Source organism: Microtus oregoni, unplaced genomic scaffold, assembly GCF_018167655.1.
Source record: "Microtus oregoni isolate MIOR12 unplaced genomic scaffold, Mior012 000013F_ref0000133, whole genome shotgun sequence".
NCBI classification, from domain to species: domain Eukaryota; kingdom Metazoa; phylum Chordata; class Mammalia; order Rodentia; family Cricetidae; genus Microtus; species Microtus oregoni.
The window spans coordinates 10,718,001-10,739,796 of NW_024543072.1; the positions used below are offsets into that span (position 1 = coordinate 10,718,001).

The following is a 21,796-nucleotide window of genomic DNA, read 5'->3' on the forward strand; positions in this document are numbered from 1 at the left end:
ACTGTCTCCTTATAAAGCCGCAGACTATCCAACGACTCTGCTTCCAAATTCCTGCCCTACAGAAGCTGTCTGACAAAATAGTACCAAAGTTTCAGGCTACTGAGTTTTAGGTGTATTGGATAGCAAGAGATAACTAACATGCACAGAGGCTGGTACAGGGTACTTTCTGCATTCAGACAACTCCTGCACCCCAAGTTACTCAATGTGAGGTTTAGGCACATGGGATGGGCTGAAGCTCGTCGCTGAATTGCTGTTCTTCAGCCTAAGGAGCTTCTGAGGTTTGCATTTAATATGTCACATAGATGATGGATTTTTATTGCTTGTTTGCTTTAAGGCAGGGCCTTTCTGTGTATTCCTGACTGTCCTGGAACTCACTATGTAGACCCGGCTGACCTTGAACTAACAGATCTCTGCCTGCCTCTGCCCCCCAAATTCTGGGATAAAAGGCGTGCACAATCACTGTCCGGGTAGATGATGGATCTTTAAGTAAGCGTTTTATTTTGCTGCTGTCTTTGAAATATACTCCCTCCCAAAAGCCCCTCAGCTGGGCTTGTCCTACCCATTTCCCAGAGCTCTGTTCTCTGAATGCAGTTTCTAGAATTTGGTAACTGGGGGAGCTGGGGCAGGCGCTATGGTGGAGAGAGCAACAGTCCTGGCTGTGGGGCCTTGTTGAAGACAGACAGAATGCTGTGTTCTTAGTTCATGAGTCATCTATACCAATAAACTCTGGAGGCCAGAGCTAGAGATGAGCGAAGCCAGCTGTAACTCCTGGGGATGAGCTCAGACAGGCAGGCTGAGCAGATGTACCAATGGCCAGTGCCCATGGGTTCAGTCCTGGGGAAAGGAGGAAGGGCCTTAGAGCTGTGTGCTCTCACTGTGTGCCCATAGACTTTCATCAGACTGTGCCACTGTAGCACAGACTATGAGCTTGGCCCCTTCCAGAATCAAAGGGTCTGGGCCTGGTCCCACACCCTTAAAAGAAAGCCAGTAGGACCCTGTGAATGCTTATTTTGAACACTCCCCTCAAGACAATCCCAGGACTTGTTTGGTTGGGGCTTTGTCTGAGAGTTAGAAGCAGCTACTCATTGGCCACGTGACCTGCATGTTCAGCGCTCAGGATTACAAACACAGCCCCCATCGCTGGAGCAGATCACAAGCAATCGCTGTGTCATGATGGCTCCATGGAGTCAATGCTACCGTTCTACAGGGAACAAATTTAGGTGAGGACTAAACTTGGAGGGAAAGCACCAACTTTTGACTGCTGTAGGCCAGCAGGTCTCAAATCATATGCCTGTGGCCACCAACATCAGAAAATTAGGTAGAAATACACATTCGACTGCTTTCTCCAGAACTGTGGAATTCGAAAGTCCAGGGTGGAGTCCTGTGCTCCCCTGAACAGACAGACCCCATGATCAATTCATTCACCCCAGGCCCACAGTTAAATCGGTTAAAAGCAAAGGGAAGAATTCAGCTCCCATCTGTATCTTTTCTCACCTGGCTTCACTGACTGTGTCCTGTCCTCCGAGGTGATGGCCTTGTGGCAAACACTATAGTGACTCTCTTCCCGACTCCACACTCAGTGACAGCATGAAATTGGCCATGAAGGAAAGAGACCTGTGTTCAACAGAGGATGCCAAACATGTAAACTGATGGCTTTGTTTTTCTTACTGGAGAACCCCAGAAGCCCAGACCTCTGTGTTCCAACAAGCTCTGGGGTTGCTTGTATGGCAAGCTCAGGTTTGTATGGAAGTTTGGTAGACTCCTAACAAGTACTTTCACTACAGTGTAACACACATCACACTACCCAATCAGGAGCTAACACACATCACACTACCCTATCAGGAGCTAACACACATCACACTACCCAATCAGGAGCTAACACACATCACACTACCCTATCAGGAGCTAACACACACCACACTATGCAATCTGGAGTTAACACCCATCACATTACCCAATCAGAAGAGCAGGCTTCTTGGGACCACACCCTGTCCCACCTAATCCCAATACCCTCAGATCAAAGCTTTGCTTCCGACTTTTGAGAAGGTTGGGGGTTCAGTGTTGGGCGAATCCCCAGGTTAGTATCAAGGTTTCTTGCAGTGATGGGGTCACACAGGGATTCCCACAGTGACTTCTTAGAAGCAAGCTGAGCTGGTGGGAAGCTACTGTCACAAAAGTGGAGAGCAGGGTGGGCAGGTGGAACGTCATATCCCCGCTGACCCTCGCTAGCCGCAGAGACATCAGGAGCCTGCACTTTGCCTCCCCCACCTCTATCCTTTGATGCAAGGAGACGGCAATATCGGAACCTGCCCCGCAGGACTTCTAGATCAAATTCAATCATGTGGGTTTAAGAGCCAGGAACAGAGCACCAGTTCCCACAACAGCAGCTATTTCTGCCTTTTCCCTTTCGCCTCGTAGAAAGTCATGTCAGTGAAGATGGATGTTTTACCCCTATTGTGTGGACGACAGTCGTTGAGGCAGAGGGAAAACATGCAGCAAAGCTTCCGTCAGTTAAACGAAAGCAGCAAGTGCCGGGACTCAGTGATGAGTCTCGTGCACGCCCTCTAATGAGCGTGTTCCCACGTCCTGGGGCTGCTGTCCTAATTTATTCCCTGTAGTTCCAGGTTCCCTAGCAAGAACACAACCAGTAATTCAGTTACAGCAATTACCAGCTGGGTCCCTGGCTTATTGCTATAATTTCCCTGGAGCAAGCATCTGTGGGTGCAGATTCCATCCTGCCTGGAGGTTGCTTATATGACAAGAGGCATTTCCATACATCTCTGAAGCACAGATGCCAGCAGACATAAAGCTCCCGTTATCCTGCTGTGGTTAGGGTCTGCCAGAAAAGGCCCGAGTCAGCTGCAGGCTAATGCTTCACTTTCTGTCCCCCCACCCCACCCCCGGCTTCCTTATCTGCGCAACAGAACTAAGGTGGGGACGTTGTGAGGACTACAGTGTTACTGGCCCAGGAGGAGAATGTCTGCTGGCAGGCAGAGGAGTGGGGCTGGGAAGTGGTGAAGCAGACCCTGACCTTTTCAACTAGTCAAATGCAGACTCCTGGATGATGTGGAACCATAATAAAGAGATTTATTTAGTTACACACAGTTCTTAGCCCAGCGGCATGGTGCACACCTTGAACTGTGGCACTCAAGAGGCAGAGGCAGATGGGCCTCTATGAATTCAAGGTTAACCTAGTCTAAATAGTGAGTTCCACGTCCGCCAGGGTTACATGGTAACAAATCACACACACAGCTGTTCTTACTGTGTGCCAGGACCCACGCTAAGGACATGTCCAGTATTAATTCATGCATGGTCAGAACAGCCCTACAAGGAGCTAGTGTGAGTTCCGATGCCCAGATAAAGAAAGTGAGGTACAGAGAAATGACACAGCTTATCTACAGCTGAGCTAGGATTTGAACGTGGAGAACCAATACACTGTGGATTCCAAGGGACAACTGTGCTCGCCTATGACAGAGGGATGGCACTGTCTAGGCTGGTGACTTTGTACATGTTGTTGACTCCTATTCTGTAGAAGTAAAACCTCAGGCTGAAAATGCAGCTCGATGAGAGAGCATGTGCCTAGAATATGAGAGGTCCTGGGTTCGATTCCCAGCACTGCAATAGAAATCTCTTAATAATTAATTGAACTGGACATGGTAACACATGCCTTTAATCCCAGCACTCCAGAGTCAAAGGCAGGTTGATCTCTTGAGTTTGAGGCCAACCTGGTCTACAGAGTGACTTCCAGGACAGTCAGGGATACACAGAAAAACCTGTCTCAAAAAAACTAAAATAATAATAACAATAACAACAATAATAAATTGAAAGCATAAATAAAACCAAGAGGAATGAATGAAATCACATCCTACCTGGCCATGGCAGATTGTATTCACACAGCTGTGTGATGCTGTCTATTGCCAATGTCATCTCCAGAGCTCTGGAGCTCAAGCCTTCCTCCCCCCCCCCCCCCCCCTCTCTCTCCACACATTCGCTCCTATTGGTTCAGCAGACCACCGTGAGCCTTTGGAAGGGGGAGGTGAGGGATGGAGAAGAGTCCGGTTGTCCTCTTGGCCTCAGCGTTGCTTTGCCTTGTCTTGCACTGGAAAGCGCCTCCCACCCTCCAACTGTGTGCTCAGATTGTGGGTGAGGGTGTCCTTGGTGCCTGGTCCCCTGCCTCAGAAAAGGAGCACACATTTCTTCCTGGTACCCAACCTGCCTTGCCAGGAGGAGGACTGAACCCCGTCCTGGCACCACTCCACTCTGAAGAGCCCTTTCCCACTTTCCCAGCCTTCTCAGCTTTCCTGTTTGTGTTTGTCTCCATTTCAGGGATTTATTTCTCTACAAGGGACACAAGTGACCGAACTTCTTCCAGACCCTGAGGATCCGGGGAGACACCTGTTTGAGATCACTCCAGGTAGGCCCAGGGGGCTGTTGTGTGCTGAAGGGGTCCTGGTGGCCCCATGGGGGCATGACTGTGCTCCTGCCCCACAATCCTAATTCTTGCAGGAAGACTGCAAGAAAAAGTACCCAAGCTAAGGCAGAAACTTGAGCCAAAAGCTAGAAAATCTAGGGGAAGAAATAAGAAAAGCCAATCTGTTGTTTGGATAATTAGTTCTTGGATAAGAGAAAATGAGCCTTTGATACAGTTCCTTGTGCCGTGGTGACGCCCAGCCATAGAATTATTTTTGTTACTCCTTCATAACTGTAATCTTGCTACTTTTATGAATTGTAATGTAAATATCTGATATGCAGACTATCTGATATGTGACTCCCGAAGGGGTCACAACCCACAGGTTGAGAACTGCCTTAGGGTGAAGATGTAAACATACTTGGAAATCGGATCACAGTCCATTGTTAACCGATTCAGAAGACCACCATAGGCTTATTATGCATCTCAAAGCCGAATTATAGGACCGTAGGAGGGTCCCCACAGACCCATTGTCCTGTTAGCAGTGACAGAACAGGTTTTTGCAATTCCAGGTTGTTCAGTGTGGTCCTTACTGAGCTACGTACGGTCTGTCAGGTGACCCGCTGTCATAATAGGGCCCATTTCCCTTGACCTCCACCAGAATCAGAACCTGAGACAGGATCTGGGCAGTGTTTTCTAGAGGTTGTTCCCCAAAGCATGAGGAAGGACACAGGAAGGACCAGGAGGTGCTAGACAACGCACTGATGTACGGACACCAACTCTGTCTCGCTGGGGCAGGTTGAGCCTCGAAGGGACGTTGCTGGGTAATGGGTGGCTGGAGGCATTCCCACCAACTTCCACCAGCCAGCCATTGAAAGAGACGCCCTTTGGGCTTAATCCTGGCATTTTGGGCTTGTCTCATGTACGGACTGAAATGTTTGTGGACAGAGGGCTTTGAGAACAGTTGCAGATACTTGAAGAAAGAGACACTCTTGATCGCAAGAGTGTTTGCAGGGGTGAGGATGTGAACAAGACTCCTGGGAAGCCCTAAGTGTTTGGGAAACTCCATGGGGGGATTGTGAGGTGGTAAATTTACAGTCAGAGAGGTGTAGTAGACACCCCCAGACACCATGAGGAAATGACCTGGCTCTTGCTTTCTACCAAGGGGTAAGATGAGCCCAGGCTGAGAAATCTGCAGGCCACTATCCTGGGGATTCTGGGAAAATAGGTAAAGTGAAAACAGAAATATATACTTCTCAGCTGGAGTTGTGGCACATGATTTTTTTTCAATTTTTGGTTTTTTTGAGACAGGGTTTCTTTTTGTAACAGCCTCCTGGAACCCACTCTGTAGACCAGGCTGGCCTTGAACTCAGGATCCACCTGTTTCTCTGTTTCTGCTTCCTGAGTGCTGGGATTAAACGGATGTACCACCACCGCCCAACTTGGGAGTGGACATTTATGTGAGCCATTGTTCTGCCTTTCACAATACTCAAAAAGCCCCTCTGTGACAGTGGGCTTGTTTAGGGGAGATGGGAGAGAACAGCAGCGTGCGCCAAAATGGCACATAGTAGTAGCACTGAAGGGGTACCTGACTCTGTTCTCTGTTGCTGTACCCACAGATTGGGAGATTTATAAAGACGAAAAATGAGTTGTCAAGATGCCTCAGTGGATAGAAGGGCTTGTGGGCAGGCCTGGTGACCTGAGGGCCACCTTGAGATCTCACAAGGTTACAGGAGAGAATTGACTCTGAAGAGGTGTGCTCTGACCTCCACGCATATGCATGCATGTCATGGCATGTTCATGCCTGAGTTCACACACACACACACACACACACACACACACATTTTAGCTAATAAAAATCCGTTTAGATCATGGTTCTGAGGAGCAGGAGCTTGATGTTCAAGAGATCTTCTCACACACAGGTTTGGGGGCTTGGTCTCAGGAGGGAAAGCTCAAGGACCCCCTTTTCCCAGTACAGAAGCTGACTGGCTGAGCACAGACTCACGTGACTCCCAGAACTGCCCATAGCTGCTCCACAGCCTCTGTCACACAGCCCCTCCGGAGACCCCAGGTAGAAGCAGGGAGGTGCTAAGGCCACTCGGGAGAGGCAGAAGAGGTGGGTAAGGGACCACTCCGGCTCCGAGGGCTGCACAACCGTGTGCAGAGAGAATTCAGCACTAGTGCTGGGAGGGGCCCTGGGGTAGCTCACCTCCTCCAACCTCTTTCCAGGGGTTCTGAAAATCTACCAACTTGATCCCAAGGGTCTCAGGACGTTCTGACAACAGCTGGAAATACTCTACTCCCTTTATCACCCATGAAAATGTGGCAGCCCAGAGATGCTAGGTGAACCTCCCTGAGGTCACACAGCTGGCCCAAGGGGAACCTGGACCTCCTAGGTCAGCCTGCCCTAGGCTAAGCTCTATGTGACCAAGTTCCCAACAGAGGACTGGGCTTACTGTGGATAGAAAAGGAATAATTATGATAGTAAGACGGATAGGGCCCAGAATGACAGTAAGTACTGTAATCTCAGCTAAGAATTAGTTTTGAGGGCAGCATGGACAAGAAAGGAAAGAGTAAAAGAAGGGGGAATGAGTAACCCCACCTTAAATCACAACAGCAACCAGGAGCTCAATGAGCCTTTTCACTCAAGGCTCAATAGACCTTGGTATGTCCCTGATCTTGAGCTGGCCTCCAGGTCCCCTGGAGAGGCCAGGGCACAACCTCTGCCCTGAAAGAATCAGAGGGAATTGCCATCCTGAGCTGAAGACAAGGTAAATAGTGTACTTACTAGGTGGAGGCCAGTTACCTGAGCAGGAAGTTAGAGACAGGAAGTGTGGCTGCTAGGGTCCACTTTGGTGTCTCCCAGCATTGAAGTGGATGAACAAAAGACTGGATAGGACAGGGGTTGTCCATTATGTAATGTTTTATTCTCTTTGTTTTTGGGGGGCACCAGCCAGCTCCCAAATAACTCACACATCGAGGCTTATTCTTAGTTATGAATGCCCGGCTTTAGGTTGGCTTGTTTCTGGCCAGCTTGTCTTATTCTAAATTATCCCTTCTACTTTTTTGCCTCTGGGCTTTTATCTTTCTCTGTTTCTGTATACCTGACTTTACTCCTGTCTCCATGGCTTGCTGTGTAGCTGAGTGGCTGGCCCCTGCTGTCCTCCTCCTCTTTTTCCTCCCAGATATCTCCTTCTGTTTATACTCCCTGCCTGCCAGCCCCGCCTATCCTTCTGTTTATACTCCCTGCCTGCCAGCCCCGCCTATCCTTCCCCCTGCTCTTGGCCGGTCAGCTTTTGATTAGACCATCAGGTGTTTCAGACAGGCAAAGAATCACAGCTTCACAGAGTTAAGCAAATGCAGCGTAAACAAAAGTCACACACCTTAAAATAATTTTCCACAGCAGTGGTCTCTACAGGCAGGGCTTGCCAACCATTCTAGGGTGCCTGCATGACGGGTCTCGGGCACAGAAAACTGAAAAGAACAAAAAGACGCCTAATAGAGAAGCCTGGTTCAGTGCCTCTGGAACCAATGGCAGGACGGGGGAGAAAGGACCCTGAAACTGTTCCTCATTCTTCCACGGGGGACCCTCACCCTCTAAGAAGGAAAAATTAAGAGCCCTGGGAAATGTGATCATTCTTAACAAGATTATGCATTGCATCATCTGCTTAAGTTTAATTCATAGATCCTGTTGTGGCCTTCAACCCTATAGAAAGTGACAAGTGTGTAACAAAATTAAATGAGGGGGGGAAAAAAAACAATGCTGTCAGCGCCATCTAGTGGAGAAACCTGCCAATGCTAAAATCACTGTGCTGCTGACTTCTCCAAGGAGCCCCTTCCTCTGGGCTTCACCTCCGGTGACAAAGAGCCTGAGAACCACGGATGCAGCCACTGAGCAAAGCATAGGAGGACAGTACTGGGGGCATGAGTGTCAGCAGGACTTTTCTTGTCCAACTGTGGTTCATGGCTCCCAGTCTCCCTACTCAGTATACAGAACTTGCGGGTGACCGGTTACTGAATTCGACTGAAAAGCAAGGTTTCCAGCACTTTGTGTCTTCTTTGGATTGCCCATTAAGTAGCTTTTGTGTGTTGTGGGAGTGTATATGTGATGTGGGGTGTTCAACAATGAATGCTTCTGACTGGCAGTCAGTTGGTCCCCACGCATCCTCCTGCCTTATGGTTTTGTCCCAGCATCAAAGTTGTCTCCAAACTAGGCACCACTCCTCAGAGAGGCACTGGTTCTACCCTAGAAATGGCTGTATTTTTTCCCAGCTGGCTGGCCAGAAGGAAGTCACATGACCTCACATCAGTGCAAGGGATTCTGTGAAGTGTAGTTCACCTGTGCTGGGCACCATGACAAGGCTGGTTTTACGAGAGCTGGTAGATCTGCCATGCTGCTAGAGAGTTACCTAAGAGTCCCGGGGTCACATTCTCACTCCCACAGCAGCACAAAGAGTGTGATAACAGGACCAGTGTTTGATCCAAGGTAAACTTCTGCACGATGGGAAAAAAGGACCAACTTCTGAAAGTTGTCCTTTGACTTCCGCTTGACCGCCGTGGAATGTGCGCATGTGCCCATACACAGACATGAATAATGGTGTTTTAAAATACAGAATATGATAAGGACGTTCCCGCCCCTACACCCATCTACCTCTTTATTCCAAAGTGCTCAGTGAGTGGATAATGGAAAGTGAAACAAGTATTGAAACCCACAGGGGTCAAGCTCACTGCCAGATTAGAAACCGGTCCCCTGTGGTGACGCTCAAACCTCAGCAGGGGAACGTCTGGCTGCTGAGCTGGCCCTGAGCAGAGGTGGGTAGGTAGCCCTAGTGTGATGACCGAGAGACCGAGAATCTTCGAGAGAGGACCGAGGAAGAACTAACTGGTAATGGGGTAATTACAGCTGTGGTCCATTTGTGATTATGGAAGAGGTAGGTGGCTTGTTCCCTGGTCACCCTGACCTTTTCCTTTACCACACTAGAAGCAGAACGCTTCCTCGGGCCCCTTGCCTCAGAGGGCACTGATACCCAAGTTGTACCCTTCTCCCGGTGGAATCTGTGGTGGAGAAGCAAAGACAGTAGTTACCCATCTCTTGGCCATGCCCCAGGAAGATGAGGTATCCCAAGATAACAGACCATCAATGCCACAACGGAAGTTAGCTGACAGGAAGTTAGCAGGGCAGGCCCCAAGGTCCTGACCCAGACAGATGCACTGCAGTCAAGCAAGTAAGGGGAGTGACAGCAGGTGAGACTAGCAGATGGCCACCAAGGTCCAAAAACCCTAGTCCTTTTCTGGGCAGAAAAGGGGGGCCTTCACCTCTCCCAGTACTGACCTGGGAGGGTAGAGCCCAGAAGCAGAATTAGCAGGACTTCTTCCTGATTAATAAATGCTCGTTGTTGGGTTTCTGGGGTTGTAGAGCGGGATCTGGGTGTCAGAGAGGTAAACATTTATTATGTCCATTCTTTATCTGGAGGCCCAGCACTGCCATCTGATCTCGTCGGTGCTAAACACTCCACAGGTGTGTTCAGGAACCTCCACGCCAGCAAGCCTAATTTGCTAGAACCCCAGACCCAGAGAGCAGAAGGGAACTACACCTTGAGCTAGCTCTGGGCCAGAGCCCGGCCTCTGATCTGCTCTCTGAGACCTGAAAGAGTTAGGTCCCCCTTACAGAGGCTGCACTTCAGGGCTCTGTATCTTCTGTCTAGATTTTTCTCTCACATCAACAATATCCTGGTAAACGCTGTACTGCCCATCCCTTCATACTTGATCCTATGAGGACTTCTTGGAATCCCCCGTGTCTGGCCCTAAGCCCAGTTTAGGCCTCCCTCTAAACCCACAAGAAAGGGCTGAGCGAGAGGCTTGGCTTGACAGCCACTGGGCAGACCAATCTCCATGTGATGCTCGTGAATAAAATAGTCAGTAAAGCCCTGTAGCTGCTCGCTAACCCCTGTTCACCTGCCGCTTCCGCAGGGAGGGCTGTGGGTTGAAAGGAGGTAGACCAGAACCCTGGGGTTACAGCCAAGTGACTGGGCTAAGTCTCCATTGCTCAGCGTGCTTCCTAGGGATCCTGGGGCAGGTCCCGGAAGCTAGCTCTAGGTAAGGCCTGCAAAGGGAGAATTGACAAGAAAGGACCCCCCGGACCACACAGAATCAACGGGGCACCATGAGCTGTAAGGAAGGACCAGGCAGCAGGGCTGTTTCGCGGAGGGGGGGGGGGGATTGTTTCAGGAGCTGTATTGGGGTCATGGAGGTGGCTGCCCTATTCAGGGGAGGTTGAATGCTGCGGAGTTGCCTTCCAGTCTGGAGTTTACAGCTGCCTGTCCTGATGCAGTCTGCAGTTTGGAACAGACAGGAGGGTTGGAATCCACTGTCTCTAAGACCTGACCTTGAAAGGGAGCCAGCGTGGGGATTACTCTGTAAGAGAGATACAGTGTTTCTGACAAGCCAGGAACAGCCTGGATGGCTGCAGCAGGTTGGGGGGTGGGGGGTGGGGGGTGGGGGGGGGTGCTGATATGCTCCTATCTCCGCACCTGGTACCAGCCAGCCTGCATCGCAGCTTGACTCTGTGCAGTCCCACGGAGTTTGGCTGCAGAGCACCAGAAGCTGGGTCATTTCTAAAACTGAAATTAGAAACTCCCACCAGCGAGTATGAAGAATCAGCAAATTCTAGAGTGGATGCTTACAGTTTGCTGCCTCTCTGTCTGGCCTCCTCCTTGCTGTCTGAGATGCAAGCATCTCAGCTACCCACGGGACCTGATGGAGGAGACTCCCACTGGTGTCCACTGGGGAAACGTGCCGGAAGTGGCAGTGCCTGAAGTGGTGGAGCCTGCAGCTGACTCCTTTGGCTCAATTTGTGTTCTAGGGCGGTGGTTCCCAGCTTTCCTAATGCTGCGACCCTTTAATATTACAATTCCTCGTGTTGTAGTGACCTCCCAACCGTAAAATTATTTTCGTTGCTACTTCATAACTGTAATTTTGCTACTTTATAAATTGTAATGTAGACTAGGTGGTGGCGGCTCACACCTTTAATCCCAGCACTCAGGAGACAGAGGCAGGGGGATCTCTGAGAGTTCAAGGCCAGCCTGGTCTCCAGAGCGAGTTCCAGGACAGCCAGGACTGTTACACAGAGAAACCCTGTCTTGGAAAAAATAATAATAAAATCAATCAATCAATCATAATGTAAATATCTGTGTTTTCCGATGGTCTTGGGTGATCCCTGTGGATGGGTTGTTCAACCCCAGAGGGTTGCAACCCACAGGCTGAAAAACACTTATCTAGACCAACACTCAACAGCTAGTTGTGGTTGTCGCTGACTTGCTTGCTAGTAGCCATCATCACCAAAAGAAGAAACTGATGATATCAGGTGAAAGAACTTGAATAACATTTTTATCCAGCCTGTGAGGTCCTAAACATTGCTACTTCAACTTTGGTAAAATGCTGGGGAGGGTCTCAGAGCCTGGGGGTTGAACCCAGAGCCAAGGGCCTGCCAGCTCGTCATCTGTCATCCCTCTAGACCCCACTGAAGTATTTTAATTTTCTTTCTAAATTTAGTGAGTGGTTTTCATTTTGGGCACTTCTCAATTTCGACACTAACATTTCTGTTTTTCTTTCCTTTTTATATATTTTTGTTCTTCAAAAGTTTCCTATGCTGTTATAGTTAATTTTAATAGTTTTCATTATTCCCCGTTCCTCTCTCTCAACAAGCCCCTCTTCTCCCTCTGAAACCCTTCTTCTTGCCTATGAGTCCCCTTTTGCTTTCTTATCTGTTTTCTGTGTGTAACCCACTGAGTTTAACTGGGGGTGGGGGCGGGGAGCTGTTCACTGAGACATGGGCGACATGAGACAGTGGCTACACCAGTGAAGAAAATGACCACCCCTCCTCCAGCAAGCAATAACTACCAATGCCTTGGGGAGGGCCTGGGACCCCCATGATGGCATGTGTCAGGTCCAGTCTGTGCAGGAGACCATAGCAGCGGTGAGTCCATAAATGACTCACGGTGTACCCAGTTGGTGTTCTTCCCAGCCTCTGCTATTATGGTCTTTCTCTCCCCTCTTCCCTGTTGTCCCCTGAGCCTCGGAGAGAGTGATATAGATGTCTCATTTAGGGCTAAACACTCTCGTTGATTTAAACAATAATTTTCATCAGAAGTACTTGCTCCAGATTTGGATGTCATAGATAGATATGTGATTCGATTAGCACACACATGTCTAAGTCACTCCAAACATACTTGGAGATTTTTAATGACTGAATTGAACGTCAGCTATTTTTATAGAAATGTAAGCAAATTAATTTAAATAATATTTTGATTGCTTCCTTGGACCAGCCACACTAAGGTGCTGGCAACTATAAATCTAAAGAAGCCTTGCTGGGGAGCTCGGACCTGAGGAGGAGGAGCCCAGGGTGCCTTCTGGTAGAGGCTAGACTCTCAAAAAGACCCTCATAAAGAGAAGGCCGGAAGCAGGACAGTATGTGCTGAGGGCCTGGGCTCTGGAGTTAGACAGGCCTGATTCCCGTCAGAGTTCCCTCTCCAGTCATTAGCCGTTCACTAATTGGGAGAACTTGAACCAGTAACCTCAGCTCTGGTTCTCCCACCGAGAGCATTGCTCAGCGTGAGCTTCAGGGATAATTCCCCAAGGGTTTCAGCTCCCACCAAATTACACTGAAGTGCATGGAAGACCTTCTGCTAGAACCTTCTTCTAGAGGAGAGAGTGCCCTTGAAAGTGGTCTTCAGCCTCATCTGTTAAACTTGAGAATCATGAGAAAAAGACCAGTTCCACAATTTTTGAGCCAAATTTAAAGCAAGCATTTATTAAATACTGGCATTGTGAGGGTGGGATCCCAGTATGGTATCAGAGACTTCAGGGAAGAAGGCCAGATCCAGCAGATGAGCCATTGGAAAACACATTCAATTGACAGTTCCCTCGTTACCCCTGTAGTGGAAGGATGGAGCACTCTGTCGTGCTGGGAAATCGGGTCTCTCACAAAGTTCCGTGGTCATACTAGAGCTTGGGGGGTCGGGGAGGCAGACCTGCAGTCAGCCAGTGGATTATCCCCCCCCCACCATGTCACCGACAGCCCCCCAGTTCCTATCCCCCACCCCCGATCTCAGTACCTGTGAACTGTCAGGAGCACCAGGAGGGTCTCTGGTCTGAGAGTTCCCGTGTCTGGTGCAAAGTCATTCTCCACAGTAACTGTAGCAGGAAGAGTCGTGGGAGAAGCAGAGGGCAGCCCCCCAGATGTGCCCAAGAAACAGCCTTCTGTGAGGGTCTGCGCTGCAGGAATGTGGAGAGTGGAGAGTACCTTTCTTCCCTTAAGCCCAGAGAAGCTGATCTTTGTCCTGTGAAGGGCCTCTTAAGTGGCCCTCTTGGATATGCAAATGCAAGACCAGTCAACAGCCAGAGTCCTCAGATTCCTGTATAGAGGGCCTTTTGTGGCCATAGGTGGCGGGCTTGCTTTTTTATTTTTAAGTGGGAGTTTTATTTTTAACTATTGGGAGAATTTCCCTTGCAGGCAGAATAAGGACTGATCTGCTGGGAGAGCTGGGGAGGAAGAACCATCTGAGGGCTGATTTACACAGAGTTTTCTTCTGGAAGTAATGAGACACACCAGCACAATATTTTTATGGGTTTTTTTTTTTTTTGATAAGCAATAAACATTACCTGTATCCCAAAACAAGACATACACTGTCAAGGGTCTGGCAAAACAGATCTAAGCTTTGGTTCCGTGCCTTCCAAAGTTTCTCTCTCTCTCTCTCTCTCTCTCTCTCTCGTGTGTGTGTGTGTGTGTGTGTGTGTGTGTTTATACATATGTGCTAGGGAATTAAACTGAAGGCCCAGCATATGCTAGGCCAGAACTCTACTCTACCACCAAACAAACCTCACTTCCGATTTCATTTTTGTTTAAAGTTCCAGAGAATTGATTTTACGCCTCCCAAGAGGCCCACAGTCTGGGGTCTAAAGAATGCTTCTTGGGCTTGGTACTCAAGAGGGTTATGGGATGGATAGGCTGTGGAAAGTGAGCCTTGCTGAGTGAACCCTCCTGATGCTGATGAACCGGAGGTGGGTGACAGTGAAAACAGGGTGGGATTCAGACACCGAGCACTGAGAGGCCTCACCCTCTCAGGGAGGTCAGGCTGGAGAGTTCTGGAAACCCTGTCCCTCAGGGGAAGCTGGTGTTCTGTTGTTCCCACCAACTCGTCACTATCAAAACCAAGGCTGGCTTGGGAAGGACCTTACTTCCTGTCCATCAGGCCCAAGACCAATGTCATCCAAAGTGAGGAAACTGTTAAGGTATTCCCAGAGAGCACACTGGAGCCTCACTACTTCCAAAGAAAACCCCAGGGAGCTGAGCCTTTTCCCAGTGCACCTGTGCACTGATTACAAAGCAGGGGGCAGCTGTGCCAGGCAGCCTGCTGGGCATCAGACAAATTGCCTGAGACACACACCCTGAAACGTTGCCCCTGGGTTTTTCCTCTTCCACCACGAGGTGGCAACAGGGAGCACCACGGGCTCTTTCCCAGCCCTGCCCTCCCACCTCACCCTTAACTATGGCCGCTTTTCTGCTAAGAAAGCAAAGGGTATTCGTGGCTGTGCAAGTGTCTTCAGCCTTTTGTCCATCCTCAGGACCTTCTGTCCCCATTCATTGTCCAGATAAAGAAACAATCGAATATCAGTTTTGGCATCAGCTTTGGTCAGGGCAAAGTGATTTCAAACCATGTACTTGGGCCATCAGGTGGCCTCCTTCCCTCTACACCAGTGCTCACTTGAACTGCCATCGTCGCTGGCAGCACTGATCCTGAAAATCTAGAACGGGACAGTGTGGTTCCGGGAAGGAGCCTGAATTCTGAGTGGCTGGGGCAGTACTGTCCTCCTCTCCTCTTAGTGACTCATTAAGAGATGGGGGCCGAGCAGGAAATAGTCTTCATGGGATGAAGCCAATGAGGTTGGTGCCAGGATGCTCATCGCGGCAGTGCATATCAGTCACCTTGAAAATGTGCTCAGGGCCCTGCCCTGTCGATGGTAGGCTGTAAGCTGGTCTCAGTGTTTCCCCACCCCTGCAGTAGGTAAGGTACCAACCACAGGGCAGGCACATGACAGAGACTCATGTGGTTGCCAAGACCCCTCCTATCGCATCGGAAGCAAGGCGTACTAGTGACACCCCACTTCACAGTCCTGGGACCCTGATCCGTGGACCTGACACCGGGTAGGACTAGTTTACAGTGAAGGATGTCATCGTCAGTGTCTGCCCTGGGAGTGCCACTGAAGCCTTGAAAGGCACACAAGTCCTGTGTGTGAAATGCGGACACCTGCTGTGAGGGTGACCTCAGTCCACAGAAGACCTGCCCAGGTGAGGACCACAGGTCCTAGCAGTGAATGTGGAGTCAGGGGCCTGAGCGCTTTGTGCCTGATTCCCCCTTTGTAAATCAGGGCCAGAATAGGGTTCTTGTGGATATTAATAAGGTCACACATGCAGAAGTCTCAGAATAGTGGCTGGCTCACAGGAGGCGCTTCTTATTCCCCTTGATTACCTGGCACACGGGCCACTGCGTGACTTCTGCCCAGACCACCTCCCATCCCCTAGTACACAGGAAGGCTGGAGACATGCTGAATATCTGAATGGGCTAAAGCCGTCCACGGGAAGCAAACACCCTCTGCATTTGTTCTGGGAGCAGGGAAGGAAAGAAAGTGAGAAACCCAGAAACAGCAGGCGAGGGCAGAAGCTGGTGAGGTTGAGACTTGGGAAAAGGACAGCAAGCTTTGGAAGAGCCCTCCCTTGGCATTCTGGCCAACTGTTGTAGCTTCAGGCTGCAGGAACAGGAAAAAAAATGTAGCCTAGGAATTTCTCTGCCACCATTGCCCTGGTCTTTCTCCATGGGGACCTGGAGCTGTAGGCATTCCTTCCATAACCAGCACCCGCCCGTTGCAGCTGAAGCGCCTTTGGTCAGGACTGGTGAACCTCGCTGGCCCAGCTATGCCGGCACCCTGCCCCCCCATGTCCCTTCTCTGTCGGTGGGCACTACAGATGTGCCAAGAATGATCCTGTCCTGACAGAGCTCACGGCCCCCTCTCAGGGTCAGCCCCACTACGACACACCTGCTTCTCTCCAGAGTCGACCCTTCCGGACGGTTTCCATAGATGCTTCTCGCCAGATGGTTGTCAGCGGTAGATGGACATCTTGGACAGAATGCCCATCTTCTTGGAGATGAGAATTTTTTCTAAGCCAAGTACTTCCCGATTCCAGAGGAAACAGTTTCCCAGATACTCTGCAATTCTTTTAAAGCACTGGGAAGCGCTAGTCAGCAGGCCAGATCTAGTTTGCCACCTGTCTTTGAACAGAGTTTTATTGGAACATGGGCACACCCTCTCATGTATACCTTGCCCGTGACTGACTTCATGCTATATTGCTAGACTGGTCTACCTGCTGTCTGTTCCTTACAGAAAGCCCACCGATGACTTCTTGGTCCTACTACATTTGGCTACTTGCTCAGGTAGGATGAGACATTGTAATGTGTGTAGCTCAGTGGTAGAGCATGCGCCTAGCAAGTGAACCCTTCCAGGTTCAGAAGGAAGAGAGGGAGAGAAATAGGAAAGAGGGAGAAAGGAGGAGGGAGGGAGGGAAGGAGGGAATTTTTTGATCAGTGGTGTGACCACACATAATCATAATTTGCTCATTTTAAAAGCTAAGATTTTGAAAGTCTTTACCATTAAGAACTGATATGGGGCTATGAACTGATATGTTTCACTTGAGTTGGGTGTGCATGCCTGGGATCCTAGTGCTTGGGGTTGCCGAGGTAGGAGAATCTCTAACTAGAAGCCATACTAGGTTACATAGAAAATTCAAAACAGGCTTGTGCTACATTATGAGACCCTGTCTCAAAATTACATTTAATTTGGGGGAAAAAAAGAGTTTGATTTAAACCTTACATAATGTGTGTGTGTGTGTGTGTGTGTGTGTGTGTGTGTGTGTGTATGGAACCCCATTTGCATACTTCTTATGGTTTTGTGTATTAATTATAAAATTTTCTGTTGTTTTCTGGGACAGGATGTCTTGTTTCCCAGCCTGGCCTTGGACTTGTTTTGCTGAGGATGGCCTTGAACTTATGATTCTCCTGCCTCCACCCCCCAGTGCTGAGATTTCAGGTGTGGGAAACCATACACATTTTTAAAAATGAATGTTTTCATTGTTGCATAAAATAACCTATTTACTGCAGTCTAGGGATATTTCAAACAGCAGTGTTTCTACAGTCTTCCTGTTCCTTCGGTCTTTCGGTGGCTTGACTCTGACAGCAGAAATGGTGTCGTCATCCAGGCCCTGCCAACCACTCTTTTCACAGTGCCACAGGGAGCAGGAACCACAGCGGCAGAGGCCCACAGTCTGCCTCTTTATCTTGGTCCTGCCACACTCGATGTGCTGGCTGAGTTCCAGTCCATCACTGTTTTCCAGAGGGTGGGGGAACACCATCCAAGGTCCTATGTTTACCACAATTCCACCCTTCTTGGTGCACCAAACTGCGCCACTGTGACCTAGGCCCTCACCTGAAGAGAAAAGTAACTGGTAAAGACTCACAGTGCATTACGTATTCACGGTGTTCCGTATCCTCAAGGGGTTTGCAGCCACTCCTGCTGGAAACATTCTTAATAAAACAGTGAAAACACAATAGTAACAGAACAATTTAGAACCTGGGAAAGGGAAGATAAAAGTTAAAAAACAGAACCAGGAACCACAACATAAACACAAAGATTTACTTAGGATCGTCATGCTTGCCAAAGGTAAACTTTTAGTATCCCCCTAGCTTCCAAAAGCTGGAAGATTAAAAATCAGAATGAAATCTTATTAAGAGAAAGTCTTAATAAGCATAGTCCTGATAGACCCCCGTGACTTTTTGTTTTGCTTGTTTTTACCATGAATCTGAATGAGGCTTGCTTCAGACAAGCGTGGCCCCTCTCTTTCCTAGAGTCATGTTTACTTTAGGTGAAAACAAGATTGAGCCTGAACAGGGGTGAAGTGAACCATAATTGCGTGCAGTTGATAGTGGCACCCTGGGGAGAGAGAGAGGTTCAGGTCAATAGCTCCAACCAAGCATTTAGCCAGCCTTGCTAGCCTCAGGACGTAATTCTCCGATACATACATGTACACAGATGTACACAGTGTGTAAACATACAGTGTGTACCAGTGCAGGGAAGTTACACTCCTACCATCATGGAAAACCATGGGGGGAGAGGGTGAGGGATAGGAGGTAGGGCCAGGATAGCCTTTGCCATAAGGCAAGAGGAAGTGGCGTGGTAACTTGTGGCTTCGGATCTCACCCGCCTAACCTGGCCCTGTGTCTGTATCATCACCGGTAGAATCCATGTGATGACCGGTCACCATGTCAGAGTGGCAGAGAAAGTCAATCAGAATACTCCTGCTGTCAGTGTCCCCAGAGGTGTGACTTACAATAAGCTGTCAGAGGTGTCTCCCTCAGGCCCATCTTCTAGAAACTACTAAAGCTGGCAGGACACAGGCATGAAGCAAAAGCAATGAGTCTGTATGGCCTACCTATGAGACTGACTCCAGCTCTCCTGGGAGAGCACTGTGTCTAAAGGCTCCACCACGGACTGCACGCCACAGCGCCAGAACACCAAATTCAACACCCTGCACTGTCCCCTCTCCCTGCAAAGTGTGGCTCAGAAAGTCCTGGAGAGCGCCAAATGGGCTGGATTCCAGTGTGAACCCAGCCTCTGAATAGCTATGTGATCCTGTACAAATGACTTCCCCTTTCCGGTCCCCTTTCCCTACTGTGTAAGGCAAAAATAATAATAAAAGCCAGGCCTAATGTTGCTCTGAATTCTATGAAGATAAACACCTATGACTTCATGCTGGTGCATGGTCTGGGCAAGGCAGTGTTTAGTCTTGAACATGGTTTTAATTAGGTGCTCCTGTGTGACAAACTGTCCCGAAGGTTGGTGGTGTCTCTGCTGTCCTGCAATTTCAGCATGCGGCAGGGCAGCACTTCCTGCTCTCTCTGGGATCACTAGGGGATACACATCCAGGTGGTCTCACTCTCAGGCATATGAGTTGTGCTGACTTGGTTCTGTCATAGGCAGAGTGATATTCCTCCCAAGGGATGGTTTCCCAGAACCAGCCACCAGACCACTCTGCTTTAAGCAGGGTGTGGCATCGTTTCTGTCTCGCGTCAGGGGGTTGAGATTGCGTTCCTCTTAGGAACTACTGTGCATGCTCACTACTGCACTCTGGGTTCTTGAGGAAAATGGAACACGGCAGTAGGAGGCGCTCTGGGCAGAAGGGCAACTCCTACCCTCAGACCGCCCCCTTCCGCTGCTCACTCCCAGGACGCCGCATTGCCTTCCTCTGCTGTCATCTGGCCTTCTTCTAGAGTCCCCAGCCTTAGCTGAGCTGCCTGTGCCCTGTGGTGTGTTCAGGCTCCTGCCACCTTCACCCCTACCCAGAGTGGAGCAGTTTGTGTTGAGCTGGAGCATTACAGACTTGAATGGGGTTCTGATACTTGCTCATTTCCAGAGAGTTTAGGATCACAATCAATTTGGTGTGCAGAGCTATGTTCAGTAAACTATATTTCTTAACCAAACTCCCTGCTTACTATGTGACTTTTTTTTTTTCAGTTGTAACCCAAGACCCTTGGCCAAACTTGGAAAATAGCATCTATCCGTCTGTCCATCCATCCATCCATACATCACTTGTAAATAAACATTGACCAGCTCACATCTATCTGGTCACTTCCATTCACATCCACATAGCCATCCATCCACCTATTAATCTATCTATCCATTCATCCGTCTGTCCGTCCATCCATTATCCATCAGCTTACCTAGCCACATATCTACCTAGCCAGTTAGTTAGTTTCTATCCAACCTTCTATTCAACTATTTGTCCATTCAACCATCCACTCACTTATCTATGCATCTATTCATAAAGCCATCTAATCATCTATCCATTAATTCACATATCTACATGTCCATCTGCCTGTCCACCCACCTTTCCACATCCATCTGCCCATCTATCCATTCATCTCCCTCCACCAAGCTATCCACACACACGTCCATGTACCCGCTTGTCTGGTCTCTTCTTTCTCAACTCGCTGGCTGTAGGGAAGTTTCCTCACCTCCCCAAATTTTGTATTTTCTTCCTGTAAATTGAATATTATAGCATGTGCCCAGTGGAGCTGTTCTGTGGCTAACAGACAATAGCATCTGTGAATTGCGTGGCACACGGTGGGAAGCACATAGTGAACGCTATTTTCCTTTCCCCTTGAGAATGCCATACAACAGGAAAACTATAAAAACCACAATATATACCCAGGAATTATGGGGTGTGAAACCAAAGGAAGAAATGAGAGAAACTCCTGCCTTCCTATTTGCCTGCTCAACTGCCTAGGAGCTAGTATTTAAAATGACTTTGAAAAATCGAGTATCCCAAAATATATTTGAATGGTTCAATGGGGACGGGACGTTGACCCTCGGTAATAGGCTCATTTGAATGATGCGGCTTTGCTGCTTCCTCTTAGGATAAACAAGCGATCTACAATGGCCACTATGATGTTTTCTTTTAAATCTTGCTTTCCAAACGTAGGACTTGGCCGTTGGACAGCTCCCCCTGGGGGTTGCTCTCCCACACACTCCCCCCCTCTACCGCTGCGAGGATGCTCTCCCTGAATGCAGGGAGCTCCAGCCTGGAATTCCTAGGGCCTCATTAAGCCGTCTGTGACGAAGTGATCTTGCCTGGTGCTAACACTGTCTAAAGTGACTTGGCAGCAACCAGAAGTCAGGGCTGGCTGCCTTTTCTCTGTTACTCTCTTTGTGAGCTTGCCTCCACATCCTGAGTGAACACATTCTTTCTCAATCTGCTGCCGGACACCCTGTCTCTCCCAAAGCCCCACCCGGGCTTTCTAGGGAGTCAAAGGAGAAGGGGGCCGAGTTCTGCCTGCTACTTTTAATCTCCCTTTTGAATGAAGACTTGGGAAAACTTTCTCCTGGCTTGCCTCAGTCAGTAATCCTCCCCTGTTCCCTTACCTCTTCTGCTCCCAGACCACCTTCGTACTTGGAGATGAAAGGAGAGGCCCCAGTCTAGCCTAAGGCTATTGCCCTGCACCAGAGCTAGGCAGGGCAGAAGCTAGGGACTGCAATAGGAAACAACTGAGGATTCTTGGTGGGGTGGGGGATGGGGAGGGGTGGGTGGGGGTGGGGGATGGGGAGGGGTGGGTGGGGGATGGGGAGGGTGGGATGGGGGATGAGGTGGCCTGGGTGGGGGATGGGGAGGGGTGGGTGGGGGATGGGGAGGGTGGGATGGGGGATGGGGTGGCCTGGGTGGGGGATGGGGAGGGGTGGGTGTGGGTGGGGGATGGGGAAGGGTGGGTGGGGGATGGGCTTTTG

The 21,796-nt window shown here is 49.4% G+C and overlaps 1 protein-coding gene across 5 annotated transcripts in view; it reads left to right on the forward strand.

Moving 5' to 3' along the window:
- The window catches only part of Arhgap22 (Rho GTPase activating protein 22), a 152,908-nt gene that overhangs the window by 76,265 nt on the left and 54,847 nt on the right, over positions 1–21,796 (forward strand). For all 5 annotated transcript variants that reach the window (XR_005975425.1, XM_041662614.1, XM_041662617.1 and 2 more), the window contains one exon: positions 4,327–4,414. Coding sequence is in view for 4 of the 5 variants with exons in the window: in XM_041662614.1 (XP_041518548.1) it covers positions 4,327–4,414 (88 nt within the window). In the remaining variant the exon portion in view is untranslated. The remainder of the gene's footprint in view (positions 1–4,326; positions 4,415–21,796) is intronic.